The 16,728-nt window shown below is 36.6% G+C and overlaps 1 protein-coding gene across 2 annotated transcripts in view; it reads right to left on the bottom strand.

The window, feature by feature from the left end:
* USP14 (ubiquitin specific peptidase 14) overlaps positions 1-16,728 on the bottom strand; it is a 60,387-nt gene that overhangs the window by 11,563 nt on the left and 32,096 nt on the right. For both annotated transcript variants that reach the window (XM_017498989.2, XM_017499010.2), the window contains 7 exons: positions 12,567-12,625; positions 8,935-9,065; positions 7,993-8,073; positions 7,546-7,631; positions 5,697-5,811; positions 1,321-1,386; positions 1,078-1,170 (listed from right to left, as the gene is read on the bottom strand). In XM_017498989.2, coding sequence (XP_017354478.1) covers positions 1,078-1,170; positions 1,321-1,386; positions 5,697-5,811; positions 7,546-7,631; positions 7,993-8,073; positions 8,935-9,065; positions 12,567-12,625 — 631 coding nt within the window. The remainder of the gene's footprint in view (positions 1-1,077; positions 1,171-1,320; positions 1,387-5,696; positions 5,812-7,545; positions 7,632-7,992; positions 8,074-8,934; positions 9,066-12,566; positions 12,626-16,728) is intronic.

Genomic DNA, 16,728 nt, shown 5'->3' with positions numbered 1-16,728 from the left:
GCGTGCCTGTAATCCCAGCTACTCAGGAGGCTGAGGCAGAAGAATTGCCTGAACCCGGGAGCAGAGGTTGCGGTGAGCCGAGATCGCGCCACTGCACTCCAGCCTGGGTAACAAGAGCGAAACTCCCTCTCAAAAAAAAAAAAAAAATCATTTGGAAATGTGCATTTGAAAACCTCTTAAGAGTGCCTGTTTTCAAGAATGATCTGGTTATAACATTTTTAAGGTGAGAAATTTTCAAAACATGTTTTTGCATTAAATACTGTAATCCACAAAACTAACCACAGAGTTACCTGACAGAATATCTAATATTTCAGAATTAGATAGCTGCTCAGAAAATAATGGATCTCCCAAACTGGAATAAACTTATGTTTGTTTGTTTTTAATCTGAAATACAACTTTACATAGAAATAATAGTGACATAGTTCAATACCTTATAGTAATATGTATTTAAAGTATACACCACTAGATACTTAAACTACATTTAACCTTCTCATACAACACTAAGTATAATGGAAAATGTACTAAGAATTTCAGATCAAGAGGCTAACATGATAGGCCTCTCCCAGGACTCTATGGAGATGTAGCAGAGCTACAGCTCAACAAAAATAGATTCTGAGGCTGGATACTAACTCAAGGGATTACAATTTTAGTATTCTTTGGGTACCAGTGATTTAACTCTCTCTCCTTTCACATGAAAGAAAGGAACCACTTACAGTGCAGAGTGTTATCACTCGCCACCTCGCTTCCATCCCCAAACTTACTGAATCTGTATCCCTAAAGATGAGGATGTGGTCTAGGGCACTATTTCTGGGGAGTGCAGGAAAACCCTCAGAATTATATGTGAATCTTTTGAAAAACGTAATACCCTAGGCCCCACCAAAGACTTAACCAGAAAAAAGACAACAGATAATTCTAACATACGTTCTTAGTTAAGAATCACTTGTCTAATATTAACAACTCCCCTAAATATTTCAAAGAAAACTTAACTATTCCTAAAGGAATAAGGAAAGCAATTGTAAGTTAGCAATTACCTTCAAAGAATTATATTTCTTAAACAAAGCAAAGTTCATTGCTAACCTTAAGAACTTTGGCATTCACAGATTCCTTCTCTTTATAAAAAAATCGAACCATCTGAATGGTCAAGTAAGCAGGAAGCCGGCTGATCTTGGACTGAGGAGAGAAAATGGAAAGAAATCCCATTACATCAAAATAACACATAAGTTTTAATCTTTGGTGGTAAAAATTAAGACTGGATAAAATTAATTAACGGTAATTTTTCACTGAAGCAGAATTTGATTTCAAAAGGAATGTATAACTTACAGATTTGATGTACAAGGCATTTCTTTGTAATGTTGGAGACTGTTTGGTGATTTCTTCCTGAAGTCGCTAAAAAAGAACATAACAGAAGACCAAACATTAGTTTAAAAACTTTTATTGGCCATGAGTAGTGGCTCACGCCTGTAATCCCAGCACTTCGGGAGACAGAGGCGAGCGGATTGCTTGACGTCAGGAGTTTTGGGACCAGCCTGGACAACATGGTGAAACCCATCTCTACTAAAAATACCAAAATTAGCTGGGCATGGTAGTGTGTGCCTGTAGTCCCAGCTACTCAGGAGGCTGAGGGAGGAGAATTGCTTGAACCTGGGAGGCGGAAGTTGCAGTGAGCTGAGATACCGCCATTGCACTCCAGCCTGGTGACAGAGCGAGGCTCCATCTCAAAAACTTTTTTTAAATTTTTCTTTCTGCAATATAGAATCACACCACTAAGCCTTTTAAAAATTAGCACTACTTAATTGGCAATTTATAGTACATCAATGGATTTATACCTCTGAGAAATAATTTGATGACAATATGGGAAGGCTTTTAGATACTGTTCCATTATTATAAGGCATCAAATAATTTACGCTGTTGTGGACTCCTCTGAGTGTAAATACTGTTTGACGTTTTCAGTAATGGCCCAAATGATGCTTAGATTCAGAGAATTTTATAACAGAGCTTTGTCATTCCTATTTATGGATTATCAGAATATTCACCATATAGGAAAATTAAGAGAATGCAGGAAACTCTTGTCCTTTATGTTTTATGTATAAAACCCAATCAGGACCAATCAATTATTGTTAAATTTGAAAAAAAGACGTAACACAGAAATCCTCTGTTAATCTAACAGATGTGGGAAAGTCTTTAAGCCACTGCATATATCTTAACCAGAATGATAACCTTTCACTTCTTACAGCCTGTGTGACAATGCGAAAGGTAATCCCTCCAGGCATCATTTGGTAAAGGTGGCAGTGGTAATCTACATTATGGTGCTATTGTTAGAATTACAGTCAGTACATGTAGAAAACCTGGTAAAATATTTGGCATATACTCTACATTTAACACACATTCACTACTCTAATGTTATGTAAAAAATTAGCACTACTTATGTGCTCTGCTTTAAGAATATAAACAAAAAAGAAATTAGAATTAAAATAATTACTGGTAAGGTTTAAGCATGTTACACTTGTATAATAATTTTTAATGTCTGATTTTTTAAAATTACTAATCACATTACAAAAGCAATCACTGTGGAGTAGCTTTTTAACATTTAACCAAGTTTATTCAGTAGCAAAGAAACAGAGAAATGGAGCCAAATTACTCAAGAATTATCAGAACAAATGATGATAAAATATCTTAATGTTATAAAGGAAATAAATACATTTTAGGAATACATGTTTTTCAAGAAAATATATCTGGTGAAATCTTAATATTATCACCAATCCACTATCATCTAGACCTTCTAGGTATGTTCGGTTCTCCTATACTTTTACAAAATTGTGAAGAAAATACCATCCTGGAGAGTCCCTGCCAAAGTATTCCACTCCACAGTCTCCAATTAACACTTAGACTTCATTTTTTGGTATATCCTGAAACTCGTACATCATGCCTTACATGACTGTACTCCTGGGGATTAACTAGTTTTGTGTGTTTTTGTTGTTGTTGTTGTTGTTTGAAACGGAATTTCATTCTTGTTGCCCAGGCTGGAGTGCAAAGGTGCAATCTCAGCTCACCACAACCTCCACCTCCCAGGTTCAAGTGATTCTCCTGCCTCAGTCTCCTGAGTAGCTGGGATTACAGGGAAGCACCACCATGCCTGAATAATTTTGTATTTTTAGTAGAGACAGGGTTTCTCCATGTTGGTCAGGCTGGTCTCGAACTCCCAGTCTCAGGTGATCTGCCCACCTTGGCCTCCCAAAGTGCTGGGATTACAGGCGTAAGCCACCACACCAGGCCGTTTTGTGTGTTTTTAAATATATTTCTCTTAAAAGTAACTAAGTTCATAACCAGACCACCTCAAAACTCTTCCCTCAGTATCACAACACAGAGCATGACTCAGTCTCTCTTATGTCCATTTACCAACCCTTCCCCTTGCCAGCCTTACCTCAAACTGTAGATGAGAACCCCCAGATAACAAATCATCTTATCCATATAATCCAAGCCCCACTTCAGTGTTTATCAACCCACCCGCCTCTATCCAAACTCGGCCTCTGCACAAAAGACCTATTCCAATGCCATATCATTTTTTACTTTTCTTCCTTCAAGACCTCTCCTTATTGGTCATGGTTAGAGGAGATAGCAAAAAGGATCAACAAAATTTTTTTTTTTTTTTTTTTTTGAGACGGAGTTTCGCTCTTGTTACCCAGGCTGGAGTGCAATGGCGCGATCTCGGCTCACTGCAACCTCCGCCTCCCGGGTTCAGGCAATTCTCCTGCCTCAGCCTCCTGAGTAGCTGGGATTACAGGCACGCACCACCAGGCCCAGCTAATTTTTTGTATTTTTAGTAGAGACGAGGTTTCACCATTCAACCAAAATTTTTTAAACTTCTGCCCTCCAGGCCCTTCTTCAAATATTTAGATGTTGCAATGGCTTTTATTTATGTATTTATTTTTCATACAACTGTGTTTCGGAAGAAGCTAACTTTTAAAATAAACAATCCTGGGCCGGGCGCGGTGGCTCAAGCCTGTAATCCCAGCACTTTGGGAGGCCGAGGCGGGTGGATCACGAGGTCAAGAGATCGAGACCATCCTGGTCAACATGGTGAAACCCCGTCTCTACTAAAAATACAAAAAATTAGCTGGGCATGGTGGTGCGTGCCTGTAATCCCAGCTACTCAGGAGGCTGAGGCAGAATTGCCTGAACCCAGGAGGCGGAGGTTGCGGTGAGCCAAGATCGCGCCATTGCACTCCAGCCTGGGTAACATAAGTGAAACTCCGTCTTGAAAAAAAAGAAAAAAGAAAAAAATAAACAATCCTAATTATCAGTGCTTTTGAAAAGTGGAATCACACGAACTGCAATTTGAAAACTATTAAAAGACATCAGTTCAAATGGGGAGATCCTTCAAGAGATATACATATTGCCAAAGCATACCAAATTAATAGGTCAGCAAGCAAAACCGTATGTTTTATCCATAGGCTTATTAGCAGTATGGAAGCTGACATTTTATGTGAGTCTGCATATTCTTTAGTATGGCAATGGAAAAGCAGCACTAATTAAATAATCAGAGAAGCAAGTTCTAGTTCTGGTTCTGCCAAAAGCCAAATAGGTTACTTAAATTCCAGGGCCTCAACTGCAAGACAGTACAATGGGACAACGACTACATGCCCTGATTTGCAGAGGACAATCCCAGTTTACAGTGCATAATACCCTCATTCACCCTCCACCAAAGTGTCCTGATTAGACAATACATTATATGACCACCCTTAATGGTTAAGAGCACAAACCTACAAACAACCCTATAGTTACTCTCCTTTTCATGTAAGAAAACAGAAGCTTAGATTAAGTGACTTCCCTTAAAGTTCATAGTTCAACTAAGTTACAAGGCCTATGAAAACAACTATCTCAAAGGAAAAAGTAAATCTTAACAAACATATAAATTATTCAACAAACATTTCTTGAGTGCTTTAAAATAAAGCAAGGTGCAGCACAAAGCACTAGGTGCTTCTTCACAGTGTGACGCAGGAACATCCATTATTTGTTAGCATATGCAACCATGTCAATACTGCTTTTGTCTATGAAATGAAAAGCTAGTTGAAGTTTGTTTGATTTCTGACTATAGAGCTGATTTTGCTAGTCACAATAATTATGTTCTACAAAGTCACGACAAGCACTTAATCAGTGAATACTGAACCACTGCTTGTAGGGGAAATAACAGGATTAGATTCCCGCCAGCCTTTGGTCACAACATTTTCATCAACCAATCCATATATAACCTTGTTTTCTGTGTGTTTCTGTTTAAAGACATCTTATTTCACATACTGTGTTGATTCACTAACATTGAACTCAGAGCCAACAGCACAACCCAGGCCCAACTGATGCGTCTCTAAAATGTGTATTTTCTCAGTAAGGCACATCACAGCCTTCCCAGACTTAGAAACAAGAGACAGCACTCAGCCCTATGCTTGGGGGTCATCTTAAACGGTGAAATCACCAACAAAAAGCAGGGAAAAAAATGCACTAACATTTCTGCAAAAATGATATTTGTTTACCAAGCTAAAACAAGAAGACCAAGTACTTGTTTGACCTCAGCTTCGACTGTGTGTATCAGGCAACTCAAAATGCGTGCTGCTCTGCACATGGCTACAAATGACCATTAAAGCTCAGCGTATAATGACCTTGGCTTATTCACAAACAATGAGATTGATTGTGATTGTTCTTACCAATTTAAGTCCTGTAAAAAGGTACTTGACTTCCTGATTGATAAAACAGCTAAGCTGAAGTTGATTTTCCTTTCCTTTGGTGACTTCTTCTTCTTCAGATTCTGTACATTTCATGCTTTGTAAACTAAGATAAGGAATATGCCAACACGTATTCAATTTGTTATATGGTCTTGAATATAATTAATATCCTAATGCCATTAAAATTAACAGTATCATTCACTGACATTTAAAATATTTTAGTCTCCCAATAAAGATTCATTTCAACATATTTACGAAATGTTCATTTGGCTACCAACAATTCTATAAACAACAATGAGTAATGAATGTGTATTAAAAGATAAACTGCAATAAACTCTAAACAAATATAAACTGGTATTTAGTATCATCTTATGGTCTTAGTAGCCCAAAGGTACATAAACACACACTTTTTCTAAGTTTTTCTAACCATGACCTAGAAAACAGTACTTCCCTGATTCATGTTTTATTAACTGGTTCAATCTCATATATATAGTTGGTACACACCATTTCATACAATTAAAAAATTAATTCTTTTTTTATTTTAAAAGTTATTATTACCAGTCACCTTGACACATAAGAAATTAATTCTTTATAAGGTGAATAAAAATGAGGTAGACTCTGCAAAAGATGTTCTTAGAAAAAATATCCTTCAAAAAATTTATTTAAAGTAAGCATATGAATAAAAACATAATGAATATCCTATTATCCTTCAAGATCACTCCAATGTGTATATTTTTCCAAATTCCTAATTTCCACTATTATATTTTTTTAGGTATAAAAACCTCTGGGACAAGTGTGGTGGCTCATGCCTGTAATCCCAGCAATCTAGGAGGCCGAGGCAGGTGGATCATCTGAGGTCTGGAGTTCCAGATGAGCCTGGCCAACATGGTGAAACCCTGTCTCTACTAAAAATACAAAAAAGTAGCTGGGCATGGTGGTGGATGCCTGTAATTCCGCTACTCAGGAGGCTGAAGCAGGAGAATCTCTTGAACCCAGGAGGCAGAGGTTGCAGTGAGTGGAGATCACACCACTGCACTCCAGCCTGGGCAACAAGTGTGAAACTCTGTCTCAAAACAAACAAAAAATAAACCTCTGAATGGCTGGACCCAGTGGCTCACACCTGTTATCCCAGCATTTTGAGAGGCCAAAGTGTCTGGATCACCTGAGGTCAGGAGTTCGAGACCAGCCTGGCCAACATGGTGAAATCAGTTTCTACTAAAAATACAAAAATTAGCTAGGCATGGTGGCATGCACCTGTAATCTCAGCTACTTGGGAGGCTGAGGCAGGAGAATTGTTTGAACCCAGGAGGTGGAAGTTGTACTGAGCCAAGATAGCACCATTACACTCCAGCCTGGGCAACAAGAGCGAAACTGTGTTTCAAAAACAAACAAACAAACAAACAACAACAACAAACCCCTCTGAAGGGCCAGGTGCAGTGGCTCACACCTGTAATCCCAGCATTTTGGGAGGCCAAGGTGGGTGGATCACATGAGGTCATGAGTTTGAGACCAGCCTGGCCCACATGGTGAAACGTTTTTTCTACTAAAAATACAAAAATCGGCCAGGCGTGGTGGTGTGTGCCTGTAATCCCAGCTACTTGGGAGGCTAAGGTAGGAGAATTGTTTGAATCCAGGAGGCGGAGGTAGGAGAACCCAGCAAGTCGAGGTTGCAGTGAGTCGAGATCACACCACTGCACTCCAGTCTGGGTGACTAAAGCAAATCTGAAGAATTTTTCTTCTACCCCACCACCACACCAGTCAATGATGCTATTTATGCCAATTCTAGTAAGGTGTAACTATAGTCTATACAAATCTTGGCTCATAAGGATACGTAGTTTCAAATTCAACACCGAAGAACTGATCAATTAAGCTTTTCTTTTTAGAAGGTGTAGCTGCTGATGCAGATGAAGAGTCTGTCTGCAAAAATTAAAACAAAATAAAAATTTCAACTTTAATTTATATAAATATTAATGTATATTTTCTTCCACACAATCCAGTTTAGTAATATATATTTAAGCTTTTAAAATGTTCCTTACTGTAAAATCCTTCTGTTCAGAAAACATTACCAAAACTCATCAATGAATTCAGTTTAATAAATACATTAAATTTAAATGTCATATGCAAGCTTCCAAATTCTGACTACAGATTGAGCATCTAAACTATTTAAATACACATCCACCTATTAAGATGAACTTATTTTAAGCCTTTGAAGGGAAAACAAACAAACAAAAAATCAAGGTATAATGAAAGTCTAAAGTCAAAAATATATTTTAATTACCTCTTTAACAGAATCATCCTCTATGGCTTCCAATTTCTGTTGCAATACTCGCATCATTTGTATCCAACATTCATTAGCATCCTGTAACATAAAAAAAAGACAAAGTAAGTAATCCTGGCAGTTAATGATCAACAAAATTCTTCCAAAATAATTACTGTCTCCCAGGCATGAAAGCTGTTTCTTTGTTTAAAAATATTAAGCCAAATTAGATATATGATATTCCAAAAAATAAAGAATTCTAGAATAGCTTATTCATTCAACAGACATCTGCTGAGCTCCAATTTGTGCTAAACACTGTACCAGATACTCAACATAATAGCAGTGAAAATATAAAATTCAGGAAGAGATAAGCATTATGAAGGGGGGAAAAAAGCAGGATGGAAACAGTAAGTGAGCATGGGAAGGCAAGTGTGCTATTTCAATAAAGAGGTAGGGAAAGCCTGAGGCTTTGGCCTTGGAGTCATGAGACCTGAAGGAGGTAAGGGAGCAGTTCTTGAACTTATCTGACAGCCAAAGGAACAAGGGCAAAGGCCCTGCACGAAGAGGGCACTTGAAGGGTTTAAGGAAGAGCAAGGACGCCAGGGCGGCTGGAGAGAGGCAGGCAAGGGGCAGACTTGCAATGACAAACTCAGAGAGAAAGCCAGGGGCTAGAGGATATAGGTCTACAGTAGAAAATCACTAGGGAGTACTGAACGAGGGGCCAACATAATCCTATCTTCATTTTAAAAAGGACAATGGGGGCTGTGTAGAGAAACTGCAAAGGGGCAAAGGCAGAAGCCAGGTGATCAGTAGGACTACTGTGTGGCTCCAGGCAAGAGATAGTGGTGGCATGAACTAGAGAAGACTGATGTTTATATTTCAAAATATGTCCCAATAAGTATGGTAAATGTAGGAAATCTAAGTTTTACATTTACAGAATGAAAAATGCCTTGCCCTAATTACCTGTTGAAGATACTGTCCTTGTTCACCCTTCTCAGCAAACTGTGGGAAAGCCATGTGCAAAAACTGCAGTAGAATAATAGGTGGAATACTGGAAGAAGTTTTATCCATGGAATCAAACAAATCTCTAAGGGCTTAAAGACAAAGCAAACACTGCCTTAGTAAAACAGTCACATATTTAATACATGCTACTATAAATTAATTTTAATTAATACAAACAAAAACCTGCTTAAAATTTTCTTTTTGAAATAAAGTCTTGCTCTGCCACCCAGGCTGGAATGTGCAGTGGCACAATTTCGGCTCACTGCAACCTCTGCCTCCCAGGTTCAAGCAATTCTCCTTCTGCCTCAGCCTCCCAAGTAGCTAGGATTACAGGTGCATGCCACCAAGCCCAGATAATTTTTAAATTTTTTTAGTAGAGATGGGGTTCACTATGTTGGCCAAGCTGGTCTCAAACTTTTGACCTTGTGATCTGCCCATCTCAGCCTCCTGAAGTGCTGGGATTACAGGCATGGGCCACCGTGCCCAACGACTTAAATATTTTTAAGTGTATCTACTTTTCAACAATTGTTGGACTCCCCATAAGAAAAAAAAAAATTATTTTTAAATCTTAAAGAACTCACCAGAAGACCTTACAAAGCAATCACTAGCTATAAACAACTTTTGAGCCCTGCCTCTCTCCTTCTTCTTGCCAGCCTTTGTCTTCCCAAACAGAGCAGGGTGTTTTAATTCAGTACAGAGAACACATGACCTCTGTCTAGGGACCAAACAGGCTTAATTTATTGTTCTGCTACTCTGCCATGATCAGGACAGCAGGTCACCTCTCCCAAATTACCTCCCTTTAAACCTATAGTTGGTTCCCATCTACTCAATTGCTGGAGATTGAAATCTGGGTCCTTAAACAGCTGACTCTACTGGACAGCTACGAACCAAAACTATTAATAATGTACCTTCTTCAGAAAACCTTCTTTCCACTTACCCCTCTCAGCAGCATGAATCTCACAGTCACGGACTCAGCTGTTCTCTTAGAGTTTGAACGATTTCTCCTCTGTTGACTTCCTAGTGATTATACCTTGCCCTGGCTTCATGTACAGCAAAACTCTTACTCTAGCTTATCTCAACTTGTATGTTTTATTGATACCCAAGATATGAAATGTCATCTAACATCATTATACAGACAACCCACCAAACACTACAGCATCTTAGCACAAAGCATGAGCTCAATAAAATGTCCCTGAATAACAAAACTGAACACAATGTTTAAAAAATATTTTTGGAGGGAAGGCTGAAATTTGTGCATGAATTCACTACCAAGCTAATTATTTTTTTAAATAAAAGCCTATATTTTAATAATACTTTTCACACTACTCAAAAAAACAGATGATTTAAGATCTAGTATATACCATCAATAGAGCATCTCAAAAGTATTTCATTACTCTGACAGAAAAAGGTCAAGAAATCTAGATTAAAAGGGACTAATAAGACACAAAAACTAAAGGTAAGTGGGATCCTAAATTGAAACCTGAAGCAGGAATGAAAATCTTTTTATTGGGTAATATTGGGACAGGTGGCAACATTTGAATAAAGACTATTTTAGAGTACTGTGTGAAACTCCCAAATTCTGAAAAAAAAGTTTGTTTTCTGAGACAGTGTCTCACTCTGTCGCCCAGGCTGGAGTGCAGTGGCACAATCTCAGCTCACTGTAATCTCCGCCTCCCAGGTTCAAGTGATTCTCGTGCCTCAGCCTCCTGAGTAGCTAGGATTATAGACATGCTTCACCATGTCTGGCTAATTTTTGTATTTTTAGTAGAGACGGGGTTTCACCATGTGGGCCAGGCTGGTCTCAAACTCCTAGCCTCAAGTGATTCACCCGCCTCAGCCTCCCAAAATTCTGGGATTACAGGCATGAGCCACCACACCCAGCCCAGATTGTGAAAATTAAGAATTGTCTTGTGGTTATGAATGTCCTTACTGTTAAGAAATGCATACTGAAGTGTTCAGGAATAAAACACTTGATGTCTGACACCTTATTCTAAAATGGTTCAGAAAAAAAAATTACATGAATAACAGAGAAATGAGAAACCAAATGCGACTAAAAGTAACTCATGAATTCTTACAACTTTTCCGTAAATTTAAATGTATTTCAAAAACAAAAGTTAAAAAGTCAAGAAGTAAAAAGGTAAAAAGAACAGTATTTTTCATCACACCAATACTATTAGCCCCATATATGATGCTGGAGAAGCTGCTGAAATTCTGAATTATTCTTAGATACATAAGCAAACAAATGAAGTAGATATAGATGATCACATTTTCTTACTAAAAACTTTATTTCAACAAATAACTCTACTTCAAGAAAAAGATTAAAGCAAAATCTAACTGCAAATGACACAAAGAAAACGGTCAAAAATTAATGGTTGACAACAATGAGATAACACTTCATACCTCTAGGATAGCTACAGTCAAAAAGACATACAATACTAAGTTCTGGTAAGGACACAGAGAAATCAGAACCCTCATATCCTGATACCCTGGGGGAAATGTAAAATGGTGCAGCATCTTTGGCAGTTCCTCAAAAGGTTAAATATAGTAACCATACGACCCAGCAATTAATGCCACTCCTAGATATATATCCAAGAGAAATGAAAGCATTTGTCCACACCAAGACTTGTACACGAATGCCAGCAGTATTTGTAATAGTCAAAAAGTAGAAACAACCCAAATATTCCACCAATATGGATAAATGATACGTGGCATGTCCATATAATGGTCTCTTACTTAGCAATAAAAAAAGAATGAAGTACTGATACATGCCAAAATGTGGATGAATTTTGAAAACATTATACTAAGTCAAAGACAACAGTCACAAAAGACTACAAAATAATGGAATTATTTAATTTCATTTAGAACAAAAGCCCAGAGTAGGCAAATCTAGAGAAAATGAACACAGATAAATGTTTCGGTAGGGCGAGAAATGGGTAAGAAGGTTACTACTGGATGTTATGACGTTGCTTTTTAGTATAATCATGTTCTAAAATTAACATTTTAGTGACATTTGCACAACTCTGTGAATTAAATAAAACACAATAAATTATACACTTTAAATGGGCAGATTTTATGACATGTACACTATATCAGTAAAACTGTTAGAGTTAAAAAAGGCACGGCTGTAAAAGATTTAACAGTATTAAAATGTCCAAAGTTAGGTGGACATTTTCTTATGCAATAAAGAAACCAGTTATTTCTATCCTTTAAGATTTCTATTTCTCCTCATACACATCACTTCTTTACAACAATACGCATTAGGACTCTCTTTTATAAAGATACATGAATTGTGATAAAATCCATCTCTGGTTATCCCTAAAGTCAACCCCAAAGATATATTATACAAATCAAACCTGAAGCCAAAATTATAATTTAATCTAAAAAATCCAAAGATTATTTTTCACAAAGGACAGACTTGAGTGGTTTATAATCTGGATAAAATAAATACCAAGTTGTTTAATGTAAGTATAATGTAAACTCCAAGCTTAATGAGGTGATGTTTTACAAAAGACATTCTGTAAACTGCAAAGGATTGTGAATGAAAAATATAATGTCTAACTCCTATCAAAAAGTAGTTTATTTAGTATACAAACCTGCAGTAATATACTGCGCTGAAGCCATTTCCCCTGAAGCTCTCAAGGCACCTGCATACCTAGGAACATTAAAGCAGAATTAAATAACAGAATTCAATTCATTCTAACACTCAAATGGGAAGACACCAGTTAAAAGGACACCCTCGATTCCAAGTTCCTCAGAGTTGTTCCCACTTTTCCTTTTCTTCTCTTCTGGTCTTGCATTATATAGAGAGAAAAGGAATGCTGAAAAGGGAATTGAGATGAAGCCTACTTTAAGCTCTTTCCCTTTGTCGAACTCGTATAAAACAAATATTTTACTTATTTTTCTTTTCTTAAGACAGAGTTTCACTCTTGTTGTCCAAGCTAGAGTTTAACAGAATGATCTTGACTCAATGTAACCTCCACCTCCTGGATTCAAGCAATTCTCCTGCCTCAACCTCCCGAGTAGCTGGGATTACAAGTGCCCACCATCAGGCCCAGCTAATTTTTGTATTTCTAGTAGAGATGGGGTTTCATCATGTTGGCCAGGCTGGTCTTGAACTCCTGACCTCAGATGATTCACCCACCTCAGCCTCCCAAAATGCTGGGATTACAGACATGAGCCACTGCAGCCAGCTAAAACAAACACTTTCTGAAAGTACTGTGAAACAAAACTATCCACTAATTACAAAGAATATAAAATAACACAATCTCTGAAATAACTTGGAATAGGCATTAGATCAAAAACATTAAATCAAAAATCATATACCTACATTCAGCATGCTGTGTATGTATCATTAAAGTCATTTAAGTTTTTAGGTCAGTTTGCTCATCTGTAAACTGAGAAGCTTCTATTAAATGATTTCAAATTTGCTTTTAGCTTTATGATCCTCATTTAATTTACAACAGTACAACAAACTGGCCATGCAAAGGAAATATTCAAACCATAGTCATTACTCATATAATGTCTTATGACAAATGCTCAGAAATTATCATTCAGTTAATATCAAACATTGAGGTGGGAGGAAGACTGCATATGCACTATGATTAAACTATGCATACATACTATATACCTGCTAGAGTAATTAAAATTAAAAATTCTTTTAATTAATATCACCCAAAATTGGCAAGAATGTAGAGCCATCAGAATTACAGATATAATCAATAATATGAATGGATCTTCAAACTAGATACCGAGTGAAACAAGAAAAAAACAAAAGAAAAGCACAATCTGTAAGATTCCATTTATTTTATGTTTCAGAATGTGCAAACTAATATGAGATCAGTAGTTGCTGGAAGGGTGTGGGAAGGATAAGGATTAACAGAGAAAATGCACACACAAGAAATTTTTTGAGATGACAGAAATGTTCTTTGATAAGCAAATGGATTACAGAGAATTTGCATTTGTCAAAACTGATCAAACCAAACACTTAAGATACGTGCATTTCACTAGATGTGAATTATATCACAATTTAAAAAGCAAAACCCTTATGCTTATGTTAAGTCACAGAAAGTACTGTGTTAAATTGTATTCAATCGAAGGGTTTTGTTTTTCCTTTTTTCATTTGTTTACATCTTTCAGAAACTACTGTGACTAAACACATTTTCTTAATTTTTCAATACACAATTCACAATAATGCCTGAATTATGTGTGTTCGCTTTTAAAAACCTGAAAATCATCAAATTTCCCTGTTAAGACATTTTAGCAACTTTTTAAAAGACATTTTGAAATTAAAATGAAGTACTAATATAGCAGACATATCCCAGAACATCACTTGGATATGTAATTAGCTATATAATTGCTGCTGTTACTGAATTTTACTTCCTGTTATAGGGTAACATGAATATGTAACTATTTCTATATTTATGGCAAAGATACACTAATGAATTCTCAATTTTTTTTGTAACTAAGAATAGGAAAGTCATAGTAATTTAATATCCAAAAAAACTTTTCATATTATAGCAATAAAATGTAATTCCTAATTAATGTAAAACAATCCAATAAGCCAAATAACATTAACACTGAACTTTATAAAGAAAAACATAGAAAATAAAAGGAGAAACTGACAGATATGAGAGAGGTTTTATAGTCAAAGGTACTGAGAATCTTTCCTTACCTCTGTCAAGTCAATAAATAAAATGTAATGATATAGAAAATCTGAATATAATAAAATTAACCTAATATCTATTGTACTTCGACACCTACAGAAAGAGGACATTTTGACTTTTCCAGCCCCTATGAAATATTCAATCATACATCAGATCAAAAAGACAAACTCAAATGTCCAAAAACCAAAAGTTATGTAGGCCACAATTCTTATCCATGGTGAAATAAAACATGTTTGTAACATATGCTTTCACATATGTATGCTTCTAAATCCACTGGCTAAACTTGGATTAAACTCTTGGGTGTGGATGTGGAACAAATGAAAAACACATATAATAGTAATGAAAATATTATTTGGTACCTCTGTTTTTGAAACTATTTGGTAAAAAATACTAAAACTAAATATATACATCCCTTTATGACTCACCAGTTTCATTCATATGTATTTGTTCATATGCATACATACTCATATATACCCAACAGAAACACAAGCACATGCCCAAAAATGTACTAGAATACTCAGAATATGTTTTTTCATAATAACCAAAAACTGAAACCCAAACCAAATATTTGACAGAAGAATGGATAACAAATTGGTAGCACAGCACACAATGGAATACTACACAGCATGAATATAAATGGACTACCAATACATAGAACATGGATACACTAAATATCATGAGCCAGACCCCATTACCCAATCATCAGCCAGACAAATGTGCCCAATTTGTACACTTCTGTTCATAAAGAGTTCAAAACGGGCACAACTGATCTATGAGATTAGAAGTCAGGATAGTAATTTCCAATTTGGGAAAGATAAACAGTGGTAGTGATTAAGATCTGAGGGAATTTTTAGACTGCTAGAAGGTTTCTGCCTTTATCTTGGGTAGGTGGGTGTGTTCACCCTGGGACAATTCATTAAGCTGTACACTTATAATCTGTATACTTTTCAGCATGTTATAATTCGATAATCAAACATAAACAAACTGAGCTAAAAGGAAAAGGTAAGATACTTTCTAGTGTTTTTTGTTAACATTTGAACAGCGTCATCTAACAAACAGAGAACAAGCAAAATCTCAGAATTAAATGCTTTCAGTACTATACAAGAATAAATAATCCATGTATGCAACTTTAAGTAGAAAATAAACAATAAAACAAGCCTAAGTTAAACAGAAATAAGAATTAATACAAACAAAAGTAGGATGAATCAGACAATTCAAAAAACTAAATGAATAAATCTAATAGCCAATTATTTCAAAACTAAAATACAAGTATCTAGGAAGATAATTAAGGGAGAAAAACACAAATATAACAAATAAAAAATGAAAATACAAAAAAAAAAATAATATAGATCCAATAGAAGAATAATTCTTAAGCTAAAATACTTCAAAGACAGGACAATTTTGTAGGAAAATATAAATTACCAAAACTGGCTTTAGAAGAGAAAAGGGACATTTAAAATATCCCACTGAGCACAGTGGCTCATACCTGTAATACCAGCAGTTTGGGAGGCTGAGGTAGGTGGATCACCTGAGGTCAGGAGTTTGAGACCAGCCTGGCCAACATGGAGAAACCCCATCACTACTAAAAATACAAAAATTAGCTGGGCATGATGGCGCACGCCTGGAGTCCCAGCTACTCAGGAGGTTGTGGCAGGAGAATCGCTTGAACTTGGAAGGAGAGGGTGCAGTGAGCCAAGATCATGCCACTGCACTCCAGCCTAGGTGACAGAGCGAGACTCCATCTCCAAATAAAATAAAATACCCCAAAAAAGCTGAGTGCAGTCAATTTCACGGGCAAATCTTTCAACAGATCAGTCCTATAAAAATATGAAAGAAAATAAAAGTTACAGGAAAAGATGGACATAGCATAACTCTAACACCATATCCTCACAAAAAAGGGAAAAAAAAACCCAGAGGGAGACAGAATGGTATAAATCAGTCTTACTGGCTGGGCGCGGTGGCTCAAGCCTGTATTCCCAGCACTTTGGGAGGCCGAGGCAGGTGGATCACGAGGTCAAGAGATCGAGACCATCCTGGTCAACACGGTGAAACCCCGTCTCTACTAAAAATACAAAAAATTAGCTGGGCATGG

This window comes from Cebus imitator, unplaced genomic scaffold (assembly GCF_001604975.1).
Source record: "Cebus imitator isolate Cc_AM_T3 unplaced genomic scaffold, Cebus_imitator-1.0 Scaffold12, whole genome shotgun sequence".
In the NCBI taxonomy this organism is placed as follows: Eukaryota; Metazoa; Chordata; class Mammalia; order Primates; family Cebidae; genus Cebus; species Cebus imitator.
This window is presented reverse-complemented; position numbering and strand designations above follow the sequence as displayed.